At 46.2% G+C, this 21,781-nt stretch overlaps 1 protein-coding gene across 16 annotated transcripts in view; it reads right to left on the reverse strand.

The window, feature by feature from the left end:
- MAP7D2 (MAP7 domain containing 2) overlaps nucleotides 1–15,067 on the reverse strand; it is a 116,921-nt gene extending 101,854 nt beyond the window's left edge. For 5 of the 16 annotated variants that reach the window (XM_057538728.1, XM_057538726.1, XM_057538731.1 and 2 more), the window contains exon 1: nucleotides 14,540–15,056. In XM_057538728.1, the coding sequence (XP_057394711.1) occupies nucleotides 14,540–14,666 (127 nt within the window). In that variant the 5' untranslated portion in view covers nucleotides 14,667–15,056. Of the gene's footprint in view, nucleotides 1–14,539 lie in introns of all 16 variants that reach the window. The other 11 variants (XM_057538721.1, XM_057538733.1, XM_057538723.1 and 8 more) reach the window with 8 other exon arrangements.
- Between the last annotated feature and the right edge of the window lie 6,714 nt (nucleotides 15,068–21,781).

A 21,781-nucleotide genomic window follows, 5' to 3' on the forward strand; every position in this document is an offset into this window, starting at 1 on the left:
GTCCAGAATTATAAGATAATGAATTCATGTTGCTATAAGCCATTAAATTTGCAGTAATTGGTTATAACAGCAATAGGGAACTACTTCCAACTGTTTGGAAAACAGTTTGGCACTATATGCAAAAGCTGAACATATGCCTACCTTCTGACCCAGTAATTCAACTCCTAGGTATGCACACAACAGAAACGCATGTATATGGGCACCAAGAGATGTGTGCAAGCATGTTCATAGCAGTTTTAGTCAAAAGAATAGAAAACTGGAAATAACCCAATTGTCTATCAGCAAGAGAATGGATAAACCAAATTGTAGTATGTATAGTCACACAATGTAATACTACTCAGAAATAAAAAGAAATGAACCACTGGGACTTCCCTGGTGGTCCAGTGGGTTAAGAATCTACACTCCCAATGCAGGGGGCCTGGGTTCGATCCCTGGTCGGGGAACTAGATCCCACATGCATGCCGCAACTAAGACCTGGCATAGCCAAAATAAGTAAATAAATAATAATTTTTAAAAAAAGAAAAGAAATGAACCACTGATGTCTGCAACATCATGGATAAATCTTACAGACACAATTTTGAGTGGAAAAAAACAGACACAAAAAATGTATATACTTGAAGAAAAAGTTCTGGAGATGGATGGTGTTGATGATTGTACAACAATATGAATGCACTTAATGCCACTGAACTGTAAGTTAAAAATGGCTAAAATGGTAAATTTTATGTTATGTATATTTTGCTACAATAAAAAGGTACATACTACAAGAATCTATTTTTATAAAGCTCAAAAACAAGCAAAACTAATCTATAGTGAAAAGAGGTGAGAACAATGCTCACCTTTAGGGGATACTGTCTAGAAGGAGGCACAGGGGAGCCTTCTGGGTACTGGAAATATTTAGTTTCTTGATCTGGGTGTTGGTTACATGGGTGTATATGTAAACATTCATCAGACTGTATGCTTAAGATCTGTGCACTTTAGTTTCCAAATGCCAACCCCAAGTTTATTTGCACATGATTTAATTTACCTGAATTCGTGTTATCAACACCGTAATGGAAATGGAAGAGAAAAGAAAAACCCACCAAAAGTGTGTGTGGTCAGGGAAGGCTTCAGGGAAGAGGTGAGATGTGAGCCAAGTACTGAAGGGTGAACATGGTAGACACAGACAGGAAGGAATTCTGGACAGAGGGAAGAGCACGTGTATGGGCGGCGAGGTGCGTGCAGATGCAGAGTGCGCCAGACACTACCAGCTGGGGGTGATCACTGGCCAGAGACGGGGGGCTGGAGGGGTAAGAGGGAGCCCCATCCCAACACACCCAACCTGGGAAACCCCAGCAGCAGTTTGGACTGTGCTTATGCTAGGCTGATGTCAGAGGAGGTCAAACTAGACTGCGAGGTGATGAATCCATGACAGGGAGGGTGACCTGGACAGAGACCCCTAGGCTCTTGTGGTAACAGTCGGGACCTAGATGACAGGGTCTGACCCAGGCATTGGCAATGCGGACAGGGTCGTGAGAGATGGAGGCAGAGCCCCCTGCCTTGGTTGTAATGGAAGTGGGAGAGGGGAAGGCTGGTAAGTCTGCTGGTTAAGCCCACGTGGCTGGTGATCCCACTCACCAGAGGGGAGAAGACCAGACTACCCTTTCCCCTGCCTCCTGGGCTGGCAGTGGAGGACCACAGTATGTCAGAGTTGGAGAGCATTAGTCAGATGACCTAGTGTGCCAGTGCACTCACAAGCAACCAAGTTCTTTGCCCAGGCCAGCACAAGGCCACAGTGTGAGGAGCAAGCTGGACGAGAGAGCTAAGGCTCATCGACTTCAGCGAGCAGTCCTAGAGAAGAGGGAACGGATTCCTTCAGCTGTGCTGCTCATGGCTCCCCAACGCCCTCGCCAGCCTCACCTTCCACCACAGGCTTCTCCTGTGATCTCAGTCCCTGCCAACATCCCCCTGTAAAAGTTCTCCCCACAGCCCATCCATATCCTGCATAGCTCATGATTTCATCTCATGATCTGATAATGCCTTATAAGTCAACCTGGTTTCTCCTCCAGCCATGCTGTGTGACCAAAACTGAGGCAGAGACGGAGAGGGCACCCCAGGGCCCCCAGGAGCCAGAGATACGTCTTGGCTAGTAGGTTCTATCACGGCCCTACAGACCTGATGTGAACCACAGGAGCTAAGTGCCAGTTCTGGAGGCCTGTGCACATCTGAGAGGGTCTGAACGACAAGTACCAAATACCAGAGCTTGTAGAGGAGAAACCAAAAATAGATGGGATAAATGAGGAGCTTGGGATGAACACACACACACACACTACTATGTATAAAATACATAATCAACAAGGACCCACTGTACAGCACAGGGAACTCTATTCAATATTCCATAATAACCTATATGGGAAAAGAATCTGAAAAACAATGGACATATGTATAACTTATTCACTTTGCTGTACACTTGAAACTAACACAACACTGTAAACCAACTGTACTCCAAAATAAAATTCAAATTAAAAAAAAAGGGCTTCCCTGGTGGTGCAGTGGTTGAGAATCTGCCTGCCAATGCAGAGGATACGCGTTCGAGCCCTGGTCTGGGAAGATCCCACATGCCGCGGAGCAATTGCACCCGTGAGCCACAATTACTGAGCCTGCGCGTCTGGAGCCTGTGCTCCGCAACAAGAGAGGCCGCGATAATGAGAGGCCCGCGCACCGCGATGAAGAATGGCCCCCACTTGCCGCAACTAGAGAAAGCCCTCGCACAGAAACGAAGACCTAACACAGCCATAAAAATAAATAAATAAATAAACCCAAAGTTTAAAAAAAAAAAATTAAAAAAAAATAGATGGGTATGAAGGAACTTGTTTGAGGCCTGAAACACACTACTACTTATTTCTTTCTTTTTTTTTTATAAATTTATTTATTTTATTTATTTATTATTTTTGGCTGCATTGGGTCTTTGCTGCTGCGTGCAGGCTTTCTCTAGTTGCGGCGAGCGGGGGCTACTCTTCGTTGCGGTGCGCGGGCTTCTCACTGCGGTGGCTTCTCTTGTGCAGCACGGGCTCTAGGCATGTGGGCTTCAGTAGTCGTGGCTTGTGGGCTTCAGTAGTTATGGCTCGCGGGCTCTAGAGCACAGGTTCAGCAGTTGTGGCACACGGGCTTAGCTGTTCCATGGCATGTGGGGTCGTCCTGGATCAGGGCTCGAACCCGTGTCCCCTGCATTGGCAGGCGGATTCTTAACCACTGCATCACCAGGGAAGCCCAACACACTCCTTATTTCTGATCTAACCTGGCAAGGTCAGTGAACATCTAGTTAACTGCACAGTCCAATTCAGGAGCCACTACCACATGTGGCTATTTAAATTATTTAAAATCAGATACAATTAAAAAGTCAGTTCCTTAGTGCTCAATAGCCACACGTGGCGAGCGGCTACCATTTGGAACAGACATAGAACAGAACAGAAAGTTCTACTAGACAGCACTGCGTATAGTATCTCCTGCTTGAATTGGCCTGATCATAAGAGGCACTCATTCTGAAATCACCTTCACACACCTTTACATGTCATCTTTACACACCTTTAAAAAAGGGGGTAAGAATCCTTTTAATTTTTAACTAATAAAGATAAAATTATGTACCACAAAGGACATTCAACATTCCTTAGTAGAAAGGCACCATGTCTTCTTGGGTCATTCAGTTGAAACAGAGAGAAAGTAAAAGACAAGTAAGAGAAATGAAAGCTGAACAGGGTAGAGTGAAACAGTCCATTTCACTCCCTTGACTGTTCTGCTATAAAAAGAGTTAATCTCGCCCCAGAAGATTAGGGATATGTAGAAATTAATGGACCATTAATAAGAAGCAATTATTCTTTAGAAATAATTCGTGACTGACAAAAACAAAATCAAGTGAAGTGGAAACTTAGGTGGGTGAGGAGGGGAAAAAAAGGAGAGCAGGAACATGTTTTGCAGTAAGAAAACTGCAATTACAATAAGTAATTTTTTTAAGTGCAATTTCATTCCTTATACCTTCTTTTTTTTTTAAGATTTTATTTATTTATTTATTTATTTTTGGCTGCGTTGGGTCTTCGTTGCGGCGCGCGGGCTTTCTCTAGTTGCGGCGAGTGGGGGCTACTCTTCGTTGCGGTGTGCGGGCTTCTCACTGCGGTGGCCTCTCTTGTTGCGCAGCATGGGCTCTAGGCGTGTTGGCTTCAGTAGTTGTGGCTCGCGGGCTCTAGAGCGCAGGCTCAGTAGTTGTGGCACGCGGGCTTCAGTAGTTGTGGCTCACGGGCTCTAGAGGGCAGGCTCAGTATTTGTGGCACATGGGCTTAGTTGCTCCGCAGCATGTGCGATCTTCCCGGACCAGGGCTCGAACCCGTGTCCCCTGCATTGGCAGGCGGATTCCCAACCACTGCACCACCAGGGAAGCCCCACAATCAGTAATTTTTTAGAGGGCTTTTCATCTGAAGATGTAACTAAATCTGCTTCAATAATATTGGTTACCTAGCTGATGAAAATGAACGAAATTTTGTTCATAACACATATCTACACTGGGGGAAAATTTACCCACATGCAAGGAAAGCTTCCACTGAAGGCTGTCATAATATTTCACCACGAATTGTCACCCCTGACTGGTGCTCAAGAGAACCGAACACACACAGTTAATAAGGTAGAGAAGAGGAAACTCTCCTAAGAGGAGACCCGGCCCCCATGCACATGGACGTTTGCCTCTCTAGTCAATGGAATGCTGAAAATGCATGCCTAGGTGCTAAGGGAGGAGAACATAGGGGAATCTTGTGTGTGTGTGTGGTGTGGGGTCTTTTTAAAAGTAAGCACAGCAGGAGAATCCTGTTTTGCCCAGTTTATGATTCAGATAGTTATTTCAAGTTAAGGGCAAATATTAAGGTGTTGTTTTGAAACAAAGACACAGAGCACTACTTAATAAAGGACTTTTGGTGCCTGGAGAAAAATTCAAGCTGCAGGGGCGTTTCCTGCTCTGTATTTATTAATTTCAGGTACTCATTTATGCATTCCTCTCTCCCTCCTTCTGCTTATATAAAATACAGCAGAAATGAATATGAAAAGTGTGAGAGAAAGAGAAAAACAAGAGTGGGATAGAAAAATGGAGCTAAGAAGGAAGTTAATCCAGTAGCTCTACCATAGCAATTGGGGTTGCACACTGGTTGACCTGCTAAACCAACAGTTAACTCTTTTTTTAAAAAATTTTTAAAAAAACTTATTTATTTTTAGTTTTGGCTGTGTTGGGTCTTCGTTGCTGCATGCGGGCTTTCTCTAGTTGTGGCGAGCGGAGGCTACTCTTTGTTGCAGCGCATGGGCTTCTCATTGCAGTGGCTTCTCTTGTTGCGGAGCACGGGCTCTAGGTGCGCAGGCTTTAGTAGCTGTGGCTCGCCGGCTCCAGAGCGCAGGCTCAGGTAGTTGTGGCACGCGGGCTTCAGTAGTTGTGGCTCGCGGGCTCTAGAGCGCAGGCTCAGTAGTTGTGGCGCACGGGCTAAGTTGCTCTGCGGCATGTGGAATCTTCCCGGACCAGGGCTCGAACCCGTGTCCCCTGCATTGGCAGGCGGATTCTTAACCACTGCGCTACCAGGGAAGCCCCACCAACCGTTAACTCTTAAAGACTCAGTGTCAAAGGCAAAGACAGACCAACTGCTTAGGAGGGGGACAACTTGGTCTGGGCAGGGACTTGTCCTTCAGGCCCTGAAAGCGAATTCGGGTTAACTGGCCCTGCCCAGTAAGTCCCCCTATAGCCAGTGCCAGCTCTGCCACATCATCAAACCTAGGATGCGGGAGGCGGGACCAGCCCCTGAATTCACTGGAACTGTCCAATTATGTGGTCTCCAGAGTTAGGGGGTCTGTCCTGTCAGCCAACCAGAACTTGTTGATCATAATCAGAGTGTGGCTTCTGTGAACAGGAACTAGGAAAGCACAACACTAGCCCTGGGGGGAAATGACCAGACCTGCCCTCACAGAGCCCACCCCGACCCAGCCCAGCAGACCCCACCCCGACCCAGCCCAGCAGACCCCACCCCGCACACGGGGTTCCCCACCGGACCCGACACTGAACCTGGGAGAGCCTGCGCTGGCTAATACCGCTCTCCTCCCACTGTTCCATCAGTATTATACCATGCTTTCCCTCCGTAACAGCCCAACATTTACCACGAAGCCAAGCCCGCTCCCTTTCCACAGCCTGCCAGGTCCCCGAGACAATCCGTGCCAGGGCCTCGGCACGTGCCCACCCTGGGGAAAGCAAAAGCAGCTTCTCTCCTCGAGAGCCCGAGGGTCCAGGGCGGTTTTGCCTTATTGTAGGGGAGACCGTCTTATCAAAGCATCTTTTCATTTCCACACAAGAGAGCTAAGATAGACTGAATACCACAGCATACATCCTGTTCTTCATACCACACTCAATACCACGGTGCCCTATGTGACCAACAGAACTTTCTGCCATGAGGAAAATGTTCTAGATCACCGCGTCCAGTACGCGAGCCACTAGCCACAGGTGGCTACGGGGCAGCTGAACCGTGAGTAGTCCACACAGAGATGTGATGAAGTGTAAAGTCCTCCACTGGTTTTGGAAGACTTGGTGCAAAGAATAGAATGTCAGATATCTCATTAATAATTCTTTACACTGATTACATGTTGAAATGACAATATTTTAGATATACTGAGTTAAATAAATTGTATTATTATATTAATTTCCCCTGTTTCTTTTTGCTTTTTCAATGCAGTTATTAGAAAATTTAGGAGTACATATGTGACTAGCATTCTATTGGTATTAGCCAGCACCAACCTATACCATTATTTACTAGTTTTCTTTAAACTGAATTCTTTTTCATTTTTTACTCATTCTGAAAATATTCATGAAATTACAGTTTGATGTATTAGTTGTATTTTTACAACACAATTAAAGAATCCACAGGACCATTAATCTAAAATTGAGAAGATAAGTTTGTCCACGTGTAACCTAAACCCTCTTGTGTACCACACCCTTTGGGAAATGCTGGCCCAGGACAAAGCTACTCAGAGTGTGGCCTGTGGACAGATGCCAGCCTCCTTATTGTTCATTATCGTCCACAATAAGGACATAAATTGAGAGCATGTATTTAGAAACATTCATAGCAATTTGACAAAGTAATGTGATATCCATTGATATCTTGGAATCTGGTATCTAATCTGATATTTTAAAATTGGGACCTGTATTTTACATGTGCTTTATATTTTGTTTCTAGTAAGTCCTTTAAATTGTATTTAAGAGTTAGAGACACACTGGGCTAGAGTATAAGAGAATCTTCCATGGGCCTTCCAGAGTGATGACCTAAGAGCCGCAGTCCTCAGTCACAGCCAATGCAGTGCTCTAAGACAGGAAAGCATACTAAGGAGATCTTCCAGACCGCAACATAAAGGCTGGCACAGAGGGGATGCGGGCTTAATTCCTGGCAAACAAGAAATTCTGTTAAATGAAACTTCTCTTCCTCTAAGCATTTTTGTTGATAAAACTTTTGCTGTAATTCTAAGAAATGAAGGTCCTCATCACCTCTGTAGAGAAAAACAACTGTGTGCTATAAAAAACGGCACACAAAATCCTTATAAAATGTGTGTCAATAGTACTGAGCTAGATCTTGAGAGGGGTACAGAAAATGCGGGAGGCATGACCCATGTGCAAAAGGAATTTGTTATAATCTATCTGGAATGGCACAGAGGCATGGAGATTAAAAATACTTAACTCTAGAGTCAAACGCACTTGGGTGTGAGTCCTGGCTTGCCACTTACTGTGTGACCTTGACCAACTTATTGAACCTCTCTCTTTTTTTTTTTTTGCCCTGCCACACGGCATGCAGGATCTTACTTTCCTGACCAGGGATCGAACCTGGGCCCTGGCAGTGAAAGGGCTGAGTCAGGGAATTCCCTTACTTAACTTCTCTTAATGTCTATGTACTTACCTGTTACAGTAGAGAATCTCCAAAAGGGGAGATTCCTCCTCCCCCAGTAGGCGCTTACCATGCCTCATCTCAAGAGGTGGAGTCTATTTCCCCTCCCCTTGAATCTGGGCTGGCTTTGTGACTTGCTTTGACCACCAAATGCAGGAGAAGGGACATTCTGGGACTTCCAAGTCTGGGCCATAAGAGAACTGGCAACTTGTACTTCCTGGCTCTTGAAGAACAGCTGCCACACTGTGAGGAAGGCCAGGACAGACTCCTTGTGTAATATGAGACACCCGGACCATGAGAGGCCATCTTGAACATTTCAACCCCACTGAGCTCCCAGCTGACAGCACACGCAGCAGGAGAACCACTCAACTGAGCCCAACCAACCCCCTGAATGGTGAGAAATAGTAAGTTTGGAGTGTTTTGCTACACAGGAATAGAAAATTACAAATCTCTAAAATGAGAATAAAAACAGTATAAAGGATGGCTATGAGGAATAAAGTAAATAACGTATGACAAGTGCTTATAATGGTGCTTGGGACATAAGTGCTCAACAATTAGCAGCTGTTACCATTTGAGGAGCTAAAATGAACACATGTGCAATATATGACTGCAGACTACTTGGGAGGTTCCATTCAGGTTCTCAGTGCCCTGCAGGCCCTGAGCAAAGGAATGCCCAGGAGGTGAAAAGACAAGGCTTTGCGGTGAAAGCAAGTATTGGACCTGAAGGATGGAGCGTGCAGAACGATGGTCTCTAAATCCCTGATGCATGGAGAGCTACCCGAGAACTTCCGGGCAACCACAATATGTGCGCACATCAAGGGCTGAAGCCTAGAGGTCTCCATGGAAACAGTGTAAATGGGTGGCTGCCAGGACCTGGGGAGTGGATGACGGGTGAGGGGGAATGGGGAATGACAGCTAATGGTTATGGGGTTTCTCTGCGGGATGACGAAAATGTTCTAAAATTGATTGTGGTGATAGCTGTACAATTCTGTGAATATACTGACAACCACTGAATTGGGCATTTTAAATGGGTGAAATGTATGGTATGTGAATGTTGTCTCAATAAAGCTATTATTACATAAATGGGCACGGGGAGGGTAAAAATTAAGAGGCTGAGATGACAAAGGAGCAAGAAACGTTCCATAGGGTTGTCTGGGGGCTATAAGTCGCCAGCTTATTTGGCATGGAGGGGAAAAGCGGTTATTTTCAGATAGTGAATGAACTCAGAGCCAGCCAGGAGCTATGTACCCTGAGGACAGACCCTGCCGTTCCCACGGATCATGGGCACTTGGCATGACTGCTGTTCCCTCAAACACTTTGCAGGGGTGCGCCTCACTCATACCTGTTTTCCTTTTGCTTAAATCACAACCTGAACTCTACTAATCACAAGGTTCTTAAAAAGAGGAAAACTTCCTAGGCAAAAGGAAAGCTACCGCTTCCCAAGAGAGAAGCAGACCAAGGCCTCCATTCAGACAGACCTCAGAGGCGGATGAAGGGGATCCCGAGGCCCAGCCTGCCCCGGAGCCTCAGGTGCTGAGCCTGCAGACTCGTCACTGGAAGGTGGTCACCTCAGACGTGAGGTGGGCGGTGAGCAATCCCTCCTGGGCCACGGCGCCCCAAGGGCAGCCACCCTCGACCACTGCCTCTTCCTTCTTCTGGTGTAACTCGTTCAAAAGAGGCTAGAGGGCAGGGCCATGGAAAGTTTCCAAATGATCAAACTGCTGCCAGAGTCAGCTCAGCATGCCAACCCTCCCTCCCCCACCCCCCAAAACCAGGCAATGCCATCATAAGCATCACCATACTACCTGCCCTGTGAGCACTTACTATGTTGAGCCATTATGAGTTCTACCTTGTTAAATCCTCCCAACAAAGCCCACTAGACTATTGACCAGCATCCCCCAGAAAACCACATCTCTCGTCTGCCCAAATCAACCCTGCAAATCCTACTGTGTTATAAATCAATCAGTATAACTACTATAGAAGGCAAGATGTTCTTTCAAAAAGTGAACCATGGCAGAAGATGGGGCATCTGAATGAGAGGAAAACATCCTTTAATTGTGGAGAGGGAGAAGGGATAGAGATAGAAATGACAGACCTTGACCAGTTGGGTCAGTAGGGTCAGTACATCAGAAAAGAAACAGTTGATGGTCAGACTTTCAGGAATGTGCCCTGAAGGTCCTGCCAAGTCCGAGTCCTTCAGTGCCATCATTCCACAAAGCCAGAAGCCCCAGACCAAATACAACTTTGTTTCTTTCTCTCCTGACCTTGGCCCTTCTCACTGCCGAAGGGACTTGCAATGTTAGGATGCACGCACAAGCTCAATTTGCTCCTCTTGGTCCAAACAGCTTTAGGATGAGAGTGGTTGATAACGGTTTTAGGGGATTCCCCGGCGGTCCAGTGGTTAGGACTCCGCGCTTTCATTGCTGAGGGCCCGGGTTCAGTCCCTGGTCGGGGAACTAAGATCCCACAAGCCGTGCAGTGCAGCAAAAAAAAAAAAAAGAATGGTTTTAAATGCAACTTTGAGAAAGGATGAAGAACTCTGATTTCTTGGGGCCCTACTCTCAGCCTTTCCAACTCGGCCCCACCCTACTGTGGCCCCTGGGGGGAGGCTCTCCTGAGCTTCCAGTCTGCACCCTCCATTCTCCTGATCCAGGACAGGGGATGGAAGACAGGCAGATGGAAAGAAAGCAGGGAACCTCGTCTTACCTCAAAGCAATTCCCTCCTTACCAGGGAACCATGGGCAAATGGATTGAACTCAGTAAACAGTATTTACCTACAGAAAGCACTGGAAAGTTCCACAAGCCTCAGGAAACATGCTTTGTAATTCCACTATCTCAAACTCCTCCACCGACACACTTCTTTAATCCAACTCACGAGTATTTACTCAACCCAGTGGAGCTGCTCCCAGCATAATGCAATTGTCAAACATCAGTTACACACCTACTGCGTGCAAAAACTCTGAGGAGTAGGACGACCATCCAGCCACCCTCTGCGCCAGGCCTTGCCCTCAAGCCCATCATCTAACAGAAGGGACAACGGCTAACCAGCTTCAGCATTTACTGTGTGTCAAGCACTGCTTTACAGATGTCAATTCCTTCATCTTCAAGGCAGTGCTTCTATCCCCCCCCCACGGTGTTCTTAAGCCCATTTTAAAGGTGAGAAAACTGAAGCTCAGCGATGTCTCCCCGAGGTGAGACATCAGGAAGGGGAGAGGCGGCATTCACACCCAGGCAGTCTGGATCTCGATCGCCCGAGCTCCAATGACAGCAGGAGCCACCAGCACAGGGCCCTGCTCACAGTGGGCACCCAATGAACATCTGCCGAGAGGAACTGGGAGGTTAAAGTCGTCACACGGGCAGAATAAGAAGAGTGCTTTCCTGCAGGTGCCGCAGGCACAGGCAAGACGAATTCCTTAATTCAGACTGAGAGAAGCCTAGAGGAAGTGAACTCCCGAAGGGAAAAGGGGAGAAGGGGGCATTTCAGACTGAGCGGCGCCCAGGACCTGTGTAACACCGAGGCAGTCTGACAGCGGTGACCTGGTGACTCTGCCCGCCCTCTAAAGGTCCTGAGGCAGAACCAAGCAACAGGCGCTTGCTTTCTCATTCCTTATACTGTGATACAACACAAGCACTATAGAGAACAGCACATCGGGTAATTTCTCTTCTGGGAGTAATTAAAAGGAAAGAAAGAAAGCATCACTGGTGGGTAATGGGGAAAAATGCACAGGATTTCAGTATTGGAAGAACCTGTTGCTAGAGGAAACAACCAGAGAGGTATTCCCCTGCGACCTTCTACAACAGCTCCTAGGAAAACCACTTGCCGGCCCATATCGCCCAGCTGTGCCGCCGTGAAATTGTCCGAGAGCCTAAACATCTCAGGCCTCTTTGTCTTTCCTGCCCCACACAGCACGCAGCGCAAACTTAGGATCAATGGTTGACTCTCAAGAAATGCAGGTTCACTCTCATCAAGAATGGGTCCCAAATGATAAGGCCTTGGGCAGCCAAGAGTAATCAGTACCAAGATGGATTATAATACGACCTCAAAGGGCTTCCCTGGTGGCGCAGAGGTTAAGAATCCGCCTGCCAACACAGGGGACACGGGTTTGAGCCCTGGTCCGGGAAGATCCCACATGCCGCGGAGCAACTAAGCCCGTGCACCACAACTACTGAGCCTGCGCTCTAGAGCCCGCGAGCCACAACCACTGAAGCCTGTGCGCCTAGAGCCCGTGCTCCGCAACAAGAGAAGCCACTGCAATGGGAAGCCCACGCACCTCAACAAAGAGTAGCACCCGCTCGCCGCAACTAGAGAAAGCCCACGCGCAGCAACGAAGACCCAATGCAGACAAAAGTAAGTTTGTTTGTATGTATGTATGTATGTATGTATTTATTTGTTTATTTATTTGTTTATTTGTTTATTTATTTATTTATTTATTTATGGCTGTGTTGGGTCTTCGTTTCTGTGCGAGGGCTTTCTCTAGCTGCGGCAAGTGGGGGCCACTCTTCATCGCAGTGCGCGGGCCTCTCACTATCGCGGCCTCTCTTGTTGCGGAGCACAGGCTCCAGACGCGCAGGCTCAGTAATTGTGGCTCACGGGCCCAGTTGCTCCGCGGCATGTGGGATCTTCCCAGACCAGGGCTCGAACCCGTGTCCCCTGCATTGGCAGGCAGATTCTCAACCACTGCGCCACCAGGGAAGCCCAATAAATATTTTAAAAACCCAAAAAACTCAATAATCAAGACTTCTCTGAGGATGACATTATTTTTCTAAGTACCTAGCCTCACAAAACCTGCTTTGAAAGAACAAACCATGGTACTACCTGGCACCTAAATTGAATACTCCAATTTTTCCACATCAACCCTTATGCACATAGAAGTTTATGGAATATATATATATATTTTTTGGCCGCATCGCGCGGTTTGTGGAATCTTAGTTCCCGGACCAGGGATTGAACCCATGTCCCCTACAGTGGAAGCACGGAGTCTTAACCACTGGACCACCAGGGAACTCCCTGAAATATTTTAAACCTTCACACAACACGTCTTTCCATATTTCTAATTTCAAATGAAGGAAAAGAGCTTTAAGCTATTTTTCTACAATAAAGTTTCCAACTAGAACTTAATAAGGATGTCCCCTTATTAAGTGCCTTCAAATAAATTAAAATATCACAGATATTTCAGGCCCAACCATACAGCTCCGCCCTGCCTCTAAAACATCGAAACGACCTAATTGTTTAAACTCTCGACCAAATAAAAATGTGAACTTTAACAACCTCCCTTTTCCAATGTTATATTCTACTAGGTCCCCCTCCCCCAAGGCTGGTTCTGATGGATGGGTGGGTTTTGGGTTTCTCCCTAGCATATGCAGCCGAGTTTCTCAAACAAAAAGGACGAAAACAGAAGTACATCTTTTTAGTATTTATATCTATCCCGTGATATTTGTTAAATTCTGCCTTCAAAACAAATGCGTGATGAAAAACGCAAACTGGGAAAGATTTAAGCCACCTCCTCCTTCTCTAAATGATGCAAATAAAGGCCCAATCAGAACATACCCCCTCCCCCATGAAAACCATGTTTTAAGCGACTGAAGAACATTTCCGTTTATTTCCTTCCCTTCCTTGGTACACCTTACATAAAATAGACGCAGATCTTCACTATGTGATAATTCTCCAAATCCTATACTTAAGATCTGTGCGCTTTTGTGGGATGCACGTTATACTGCGGTAAAACACGCCTTAAAAATAGCTCACACTAACTTAAAAAAAAGAAAAAAAAAGGTGTTGCCAGGAAAAAACATGAAATCGGTTTCCAAGTTGCTTACACACCCGCACTACCTGCAACCACTTTACAAAACGTTAGAGGATGCGAGACCAGCTTATCTAAAATTCTGCCAAATGTCCTCAAAATCTCTCCCTGCTTCGCTCGTTTCCAGGCAGCCAATCCGGGGACCGTCCCTCCTTAGCTCCCAGCAGCTGCAGCCTCTAGGGCCGGGGGACTCATCCGTCGCGCTGCCACGCGAGGGAGCCGCGACCCCGCCAGACCCCTGGGCAGCGCACCCGCGGCCGCCGGGAGCGCAAGCGGGCGGCAGGGGAACCCGGCCCGGGGCTCGCAGCTGGCCACCCCTGCCAGTGGGTGACGCGCCGGTTCTGCCCCCCGGAGACGCCGCGAAGCACGAAGCTGGGCTGCCCCTCACGCGCGACGCCCGAGACGCAGATTGGGCAGGCGCGCAGGCCCCGGCCACCCCCCGCGCCCGCTCGGTCGGCCCCAGTGCCCCCCACGCCTGCTGCTCCGCGATGCGGGGCCAGCCCCCCGGGCCCCTGGGGCATCAAGCGTGGCCCCGGTTCCCGCACGCCAAACACACCTGCCACCCATCCTAAGCCACCCCCAATCCCACCCACTCACTCAGGCCACTCGAGAGGGTTCCCTGCCACCGGCACCATGAGGGGCGCGGCCCCGGGATCCCGCGCCCAGGCGACCCCGGGCCGAGGAAAGGACATTAGCTCAGTTCCGCGCCCCGCCCCCCACGGCCTCGCGCTCCAGAACCTCTGCCTCTTGCGGCCCGCCCCCCCCGCCCGGGGGGCCTGAGGCTCCCACGCTCCCGCCGCATCCCGGGAGCCCTACCTGAAGGCCGGTGGTTGGGCGGCGAGGTCCGCACCGCGCCTGGGTCGGCCATCTTCCCGGAGAGCGGGGGGGCCCGCGTAGCCCCCTCCGTCCCGGCTGCCGCCCCGCAGTCGACGCCGCGCTCCATCGGGATGCCCGCGCCGCACAGGCGCACTGCCCCTGCCTCCGCGCCGTATCGGACCTGCGCGCGTCCGCACGCGCACGCGTCCCCCCCCCCCACGGCGTGCACGTGCGATGTGCGCACCGGTTCTCAAGCCGCGCACGAGCACCGCGTGCACACGCGAGGTGCACACGGGTCCTGAAGCAGCAGGCGCCTACCTCGTGCACTTGGCAATATGCACACCAGCCCTCACACAGCACGAGTACACGGCGTGCACGTGCAATGTGAGCACTAGTTCTCACAGCGCTCCCACACACCAATTGCACGTTCGATGTGCACACCAGTCCTCACAGCGCGCACGCACACACGGCATGCACACGGCTCCTCATACAGTGCTTACACGCAGCATGCACACACAGCGTGCACACACCGGTGTAAACACACGTCCCCACACAGTGCATACACTCAGCATTATATACATGGGATGTAGTTTCTCACACAGGGTGCACACACATCCTCACGCAGTGTGAACACAGCGCGCACACACCATGTGTACACACCTGCCCACCCAGCACGCACATGTTCTCACACGGCTCGCAGAAGTTCACACACTAGGCATCCACATACCTACGTATGCTGCAGCTCTGGAAACAGGTCCTATTAGGGCCTCGGGCAGGCGCCGCTTAGGCCAGTGCCACGTGTGCAGATGCCTCCCTCCAAGCACAGAGGTGCATGGGTGACAGGCGCTAGGTCCTCACCGCAGCGAGGGGCTCCAGGAAGCCAGACTGGTGGACCTTCAAGGAAGAGGAGGGGCACGCAGTCGGCCTTCCAACCATGCCCCCACTCCCAGGCTGATTCCCCCCGAGCGCTACTCAATGGCTTCTTCCTTCCTGGTGTGCAAATAATGCACTAGAGAAATCTCTGCAAGGAGAACATCTCTGGGAAGACAAATGAGAATGCATTGAACGTGTAGCCTTGGGAGTAGGCGTCTGGACAGGGTGTGGGGGCCTGTGGAGGTGTGTTTCCCCTGGATGTCCTTTTCCCCCTGCCAGAAGCATTTTACTTCTTTTCAAAAATATACATATTGAAAAAGACATCTTCGCAGAGCCAGTTCAAGCCTCCAGGTGTTTACCCAGATACAGCCTGCGGAGTGATAACCCAACCAAGGGGAGCCCCAGGCTGCATGTTTCTCTGCTGGGCAGTGACCAGCCCCCGGGTTTTAACTTCCACCCCTGGGGGAGAAAGAAATGCAAGGTTAAAAAGCCGAATAGAGCTGAATCAGGGTACAAGGTTTCCTTTGGGAGGGTGATGAAAACATTCTAGAATTACATTATAGTGATGGTTGACTCTATAAGTATACTAAAAGCCACTGTACATTTTAAACGGGTGAACTTTATGGTGTGTAAATTATACAATAAAAAAAAAAACCCAACAAGTTGAAACCCTCAGTAACCGACAACCAGATTCTTAGTGAAAAGCTTGGGAAGAGTCCCTTTGTTGGCACAAAAATGTGATGAACGTGTTCATGACACTCCCAAAGGTGTGCTAGGAGTAGGGCGCAGCTATGGTGAGAAAGCCAGAAGGCGAGTTTAGACACAAATGAGCAGAAAAGCGGGCAAGTTGGGGCTGGCCCCTTGGCTGTAACGAAAACTGCTTCCAACTCAATAAGATTGAGACAAGTTAATTAGGGCTTGGGAGCTGTTTTCACTTTTTTTTTTTCTTCTTTTGGTCTTACAGACCTTGGGTAGGAGCTTATAACTCATCCACCTCCTGAGCTCAAAGCTTGCTGACTTGTCAGAGTAACACCCCTGCCTAGTTTGATTCTATTTTTTTCTCTTTTGATTCTATTTTTTCTGTTTATTTTCTATTCCTACTTGCATTCCTCTCTTCAATCATATACACCTCCTGTTTAATATATTTTTGTAGTTCTACTTTCAAACATAGAGTGAAGATATGCATGGTTTAAATTTATATAAATGATAAGGCACACCAGCTATCATTCTGTTTTTCCTTGCTTGGAATTGTTTTCAACATCTATCCATTGCAACTGTATACAAATCTATCACAAACAGAGTAACTGGGACTTCCCTGGCAGTCGTGCTCTCCGGACTTTGCCTTCCAATGCAGGGGCTGTGGGAGCTAAGATCCCACATGCCTGGAGGCCAAAAGACCAAAAACATAAAACAGAAGCAATATTGTAACAAATTCAGTAAAGACTTTAAAAATGGTCCACATCAAAAGAAAGAAAGAGATTAACCATTTATTCTGGTTTACTCTTCTGTAAATTACCTGTTCAATCCTTGTCTTCCTATGGGGCTACTTGTCTCTCTTGTTGATTTCCAGGTTTTTTGTATTCTAGATAATCCTTGTGGGCTTAAATATTTCAGGCCAGTCAACTAACCTTTTCTAAGATTAGCAAAACGTTAATTTTATGCCAAAATCAATCCATTTAAAAAAGCTTCTTATACGGAAATAACCACAAACTTACAGAAAAGTTGCACAAATAAGAATTTACAAAGAACAGTCATACGCCCTTTACTCAAACTCACCTGACATTTTACCCCATTTATCATTTGTAATCCTAGCTCTTTTTTTTATCCTTGGTTGTTTTGCTTTCAAGTTGCATACATATACACGGCCCTTTCCCCTTAATCAGTGTGTATTTCCTAAGGATATTGTCTTTTTAAATTTATTTTTGGCTGCGTTGGGTCTTCGTTGCTTTGCGTGGGCTTTCTCCAGTTGCGGCAAGCAGGGTGCGCGGGCTTCTCATTGGGGTGGCTTCTCTTGTTGTGGAGCACGGGCTCTAGGCGCGGGGGCTTCAGTAGTTGTGGTGCACGGGCCCTAGAGCGCAGGCTCAGTAGTTGCGGCGCACAGGCTTAGTTGCTCTGCAGCATGTGGGATCTTCCCGGACCAGGGCTCGAACCCGTGTCCCCTGCATTGACAGGTGGATTTTTTTTTTTTCCCACACACACACACTGTATTTTATTTTTACAAGAGATAAATAGACTGACACCAAGCATTGTACATGGATGACCACAACAAAAGCAACAATGATTGCAATTACCAAACATGAAACACACTCATAGTATGTCATAATATTGACATTCAGTCCAGTAATCCTCCACTGTAACAGCTTCTTTACTTTGCAGTGAAAATTGATTTGTATATTCTTTGCCTCTGAGTCCTTGTGGGATTTTTTTTTTTTAATTCAGACAGAAAGTCACAAAAATTATACTCATCCTCATCAGTTCACTCAGTCCCATGTAATTAATTTTTTTTCATCTTGATCTTTTGTTAGCACTTTTATGAGTTCATCAGTTTTTCTGACAGGTGGATTCTTAACCACTGCGCCACCAGGGAAGTCCCCTAAGGATACTGTCTTACACACCCACATTAGTTATCAACTTCAGTAAATATAACATGGATACAATAATTTTACCTAATTGGCTGCCAGTTTCTCCAGTATAGAGGTACTATTTTTCTCTTACAACTAATCGGCAATCTGTGGGGAGCCACTTTAAGGCCAAGCAAATATTCTACTCCTTGCCAAAACTTCTTCCTAAGGTTTAACATCCATTGATAGTTCTTGATTCAATCTTTCCCATGGTTACAAATAAAACCTATCAATTTTCACCTTACGCTTATGGTTTGTGCTTTAAGAGGTCTTGGTTTTGTTCTGGATACAGATGTAAAAGGTCAAATTGTAGGATGTTTGTTGTAGTCCCTCAACTCCGGTGGAGATGAATCTCAAGGGGGAAAGAGATCAACTCAAATTGTAGTTAGAAGGAATTAACGAGGCTCATAGGTCTTAATTATATACTTCCCTACTCACAACATAGTCTACATTTTCCTCATTAGTTTATAGATTTACCTTTAAAGCAATTTATTTTCTGTATATGGTGTGACAGAGATCCATATTTACTTTTCTCTGTAAAAATGTAGGTTTGTCGAGCACCAACTTTTAAGTACTCCATCCTTTCCCCAGTGATTTTGAAACCACTTTTATCATATATCAGATTCCCATATGTACATGGGCTTGATTCTGAGCTCTTTATTCTGATTCTTTTTGTCTGTTACTGCATCTATTATTTATTACTATGGATTATGGTGTGACAATATCTGATGAAGAGTTCTTTGCTCTGCTTTTAAAATTGCCTCAGAAATTCATAATTTCCGTATGAACTTGTTCTAGAATCAATTTTTCTATCCCCCTCAAATCCTGTTGGAATATTAATCAGACCTGGCATTTTTATGACATCATACCATCTATGAACAGTGTCTTTCTATTTAAGCCATCTGTTTAACAAAATGACATTAGTTTGCTGGGCGTTTGCCATTAGGCTAACTTCCTAAAAATCTACTTAGAGTTGAACAACATTTTTTTTTTTTTTTAGCCTCACTGCGCAGCATGCAGGATCTTTGTTCCCTCGAACCCGTGCCCCCTGCAGTGGAAACACGGAGTCCTAACCACTGGATCACCAGAGAATTCCCTGAATATCTTAAAATCTGTTATACCATCTAGTTGTTAAGTCTAGTGCAGCAATTCCCAATTTTTTTGCCTCAGAGCCCCTTTACGGCAGGGGTTGGTAACCTACGGCAGGGGTTGGTAACCTACGGCCTGTGGGCCAAATGTAGCCCACCACCTACTTCTGTTAATGAACTTTTCCTGCAATACAACCACACTCATTTGTTTACGCATTGTCTCAATTGTGCAACACTGGCAGAACTGAATAGCTGTAAAAGAGATCACATGGCCTACAAAGCTTAAAATATTTACTATCTGGTCCTTTAGTAAAAGTTCACCAACTCCTATTTTACACCTAAAATTGAGACTCCCAAAGAACTTCTGTAATCTGCTAATGGTGGTGAATGTTTAGTTTTCCAAAACTCAATTTTTACTTGAAAGAGCATGTGTAATATTGCAACAAACACTCAGTTTTCCTTGAAATGACAAGTTCACTTGTGGGAGTATTGATGTGCTAGAAATTTTTTAAAAGATTTGTTACTTTAACAGTAAGCCTAAATACATACTTTTAATGAAAAGTAACAACCCCCTCCCAATTTGAGAAGTGGCATTGTTTCACATTTTTGCAAATCTCTTTACTGTCTGGCTTAATTGAAAATTGAGTCTCGTGACTTCCCTGGTGGTCCAGTGGTTAAGAATCCGCCTTCCAATGCACGGGAGTCGGGTTCGATCCCTGGTCAGGCAACTAAGCCCGCGCGCCACAACTAGAGAAGCCCGCATCCTGCAACAAAGATCCCGAGTGCTGCAACTAAGACCCGAGGCAGCCAAATAAATAAATAAATATTTTTTAAAAAGTAAAATTGAGTCGCATATCTGCTTTTGTATTCAGTGTGTTACAATATGTTTTCGTTAAAGCACACGAAGAAAATCTGGCCACTATGTAGTTGGAAAAGGGAGAACTATCTTAATGGCTTTTCAGGTAACCGTGTATGCTCTTGACACTACACGCAATCCTGACAAATGGTAACTTCTTAAAGTTAGTTGCATTGTGGAATCTAATACTGAATCAGTGATCTTTTCATACTAGTACGTTAAAATCCACTGATCATTTAGAAAATACTGCTTGACTCTGCTACGATCTTCCAAATGTCAACACATTTCATTCTACAGTATTAAAAAGTCACATTCATTATTACCACCTCTGATCTCTTCACTGCGAAGCCGTCAAGCTAATGGTGGCAACATCAGTTTTCCCAAACTCTTAATTTTTCACTTGAAAGCTGAAATCTTATCACCTGCAACAAATGCTGTCAGTTGTTTTCCTTGAAGTGACAGGGTTATTTTGAGAAAATAACCTGACCACAAACCCGAGTTTGAATAACCAGTTTGTCTGTTGTTCTTTCAAGTAAAAATGGTATTCCATGAAAAACGATGGCCAGTTCAGTGTGCAACTCAATAATCGCACGAATGTTTTTCCGTGAGGCAACTATGGTACTTCACAGCACGCAGATGTGTTTCATGGAGCACGTTTTAACCTTGTCACATGAACTATTAAAAAGATGTGTACTCAAGGGTTGGATTTAATAAGATTAATCATTTTACTGCTTGTCAGGGACATTCTTAAGTAAAATTCGCTTTTTAAAAGAAATTGTGAGTTTCTATGTTTGCTTTTGGTAGATAAACTATCAAGTTAGGAAAATCCCGATTATTCTTAGATTTCCAAGAGATATTTAAAAGCATAAATATGCATTGAACTGTATCAAATGTGCAAAAATCCAACTAATTCTATACCTGACAGTCCAGTGGATCAAATCAGCAATGAGACTTTACTCAGGTTTTGTCCCCACTTTTTGATCTGCCATTACAGGTTGTGAACCGAACAAAGCCTGGATTGGAACAGAAAAGACTGGCTTTTTAAAAGTGAGCAAGTTAAAAAAAAAAAAAAAAAGTGAGCAAGTTGACCAGAGGATAAATATCTACTTCACCTATGTCTTTGCACAGTATTAAAATAAGGTCCAGTGACTGGGATTCTGGAAATTTGAGATCATTCTGGACAACTGATTTACCATTAGAAAATGTCTTCAGCACAGGTTTGTAACAAATTCACTTGCCCAGAAAATGCAACCCTGTATCTGGAGTCTGACCAAACGGATTCATTCAAACAACCAAAACCACAAAAATAAAAAACAGGTTAAGTATACATTTCCCTCATACATCAAAATTTTCAGAAAAGAATGATCATGGGGCTTCCCTGGTGGCGCAGTGGTTGAGAATCTGCCTGCTAATGCAGGGGACACGGGTTCGAGCCCTGGTCTGGGAAGATCCCACATGCCACGGAGCAGCTGGGCCCGTGAGCCACAATTGCTGAGCCTGCGCGTCTGGAGCCTGTGCCCCGCAACGGGAGGGGCCGCGATAGAGAAAGGCCCGCGCACCGTGATGAAGAGCGGTCCCCGCACCGCGATGAAGAGTGGCCCCCGCTTGCCGCAACTGGAGAAAGCCCTCGCACGAACCGAAGACCCAACACAGCCAAAAATAAATAAATAAATAAATAAATAAATAAAAATAAAAAAAAAAAAAAAAGAAATACTTAGAAAATTAAAAAAAAAAAAATGATCATGAATAAAAGTTTAGTTAAAAATGTCATGAACAGTTTGAAAAGAATCAACTGCATACACTG

The sequence above is a fragment of the Balaenoptera acutorostrata genome, chromosome X (assembly GCF_949987535.1).
Source record: "Balaenoptera acutorostrata chromosome X, mBalAcu1.1, whole genome shotgun sequence".
NCBI lineage: Eukaryota > Metazoa > Chordata > Mammalia > Artiodactyla > Balaenopteridae > Balaenoptera > Balaenoptera acutorostrata.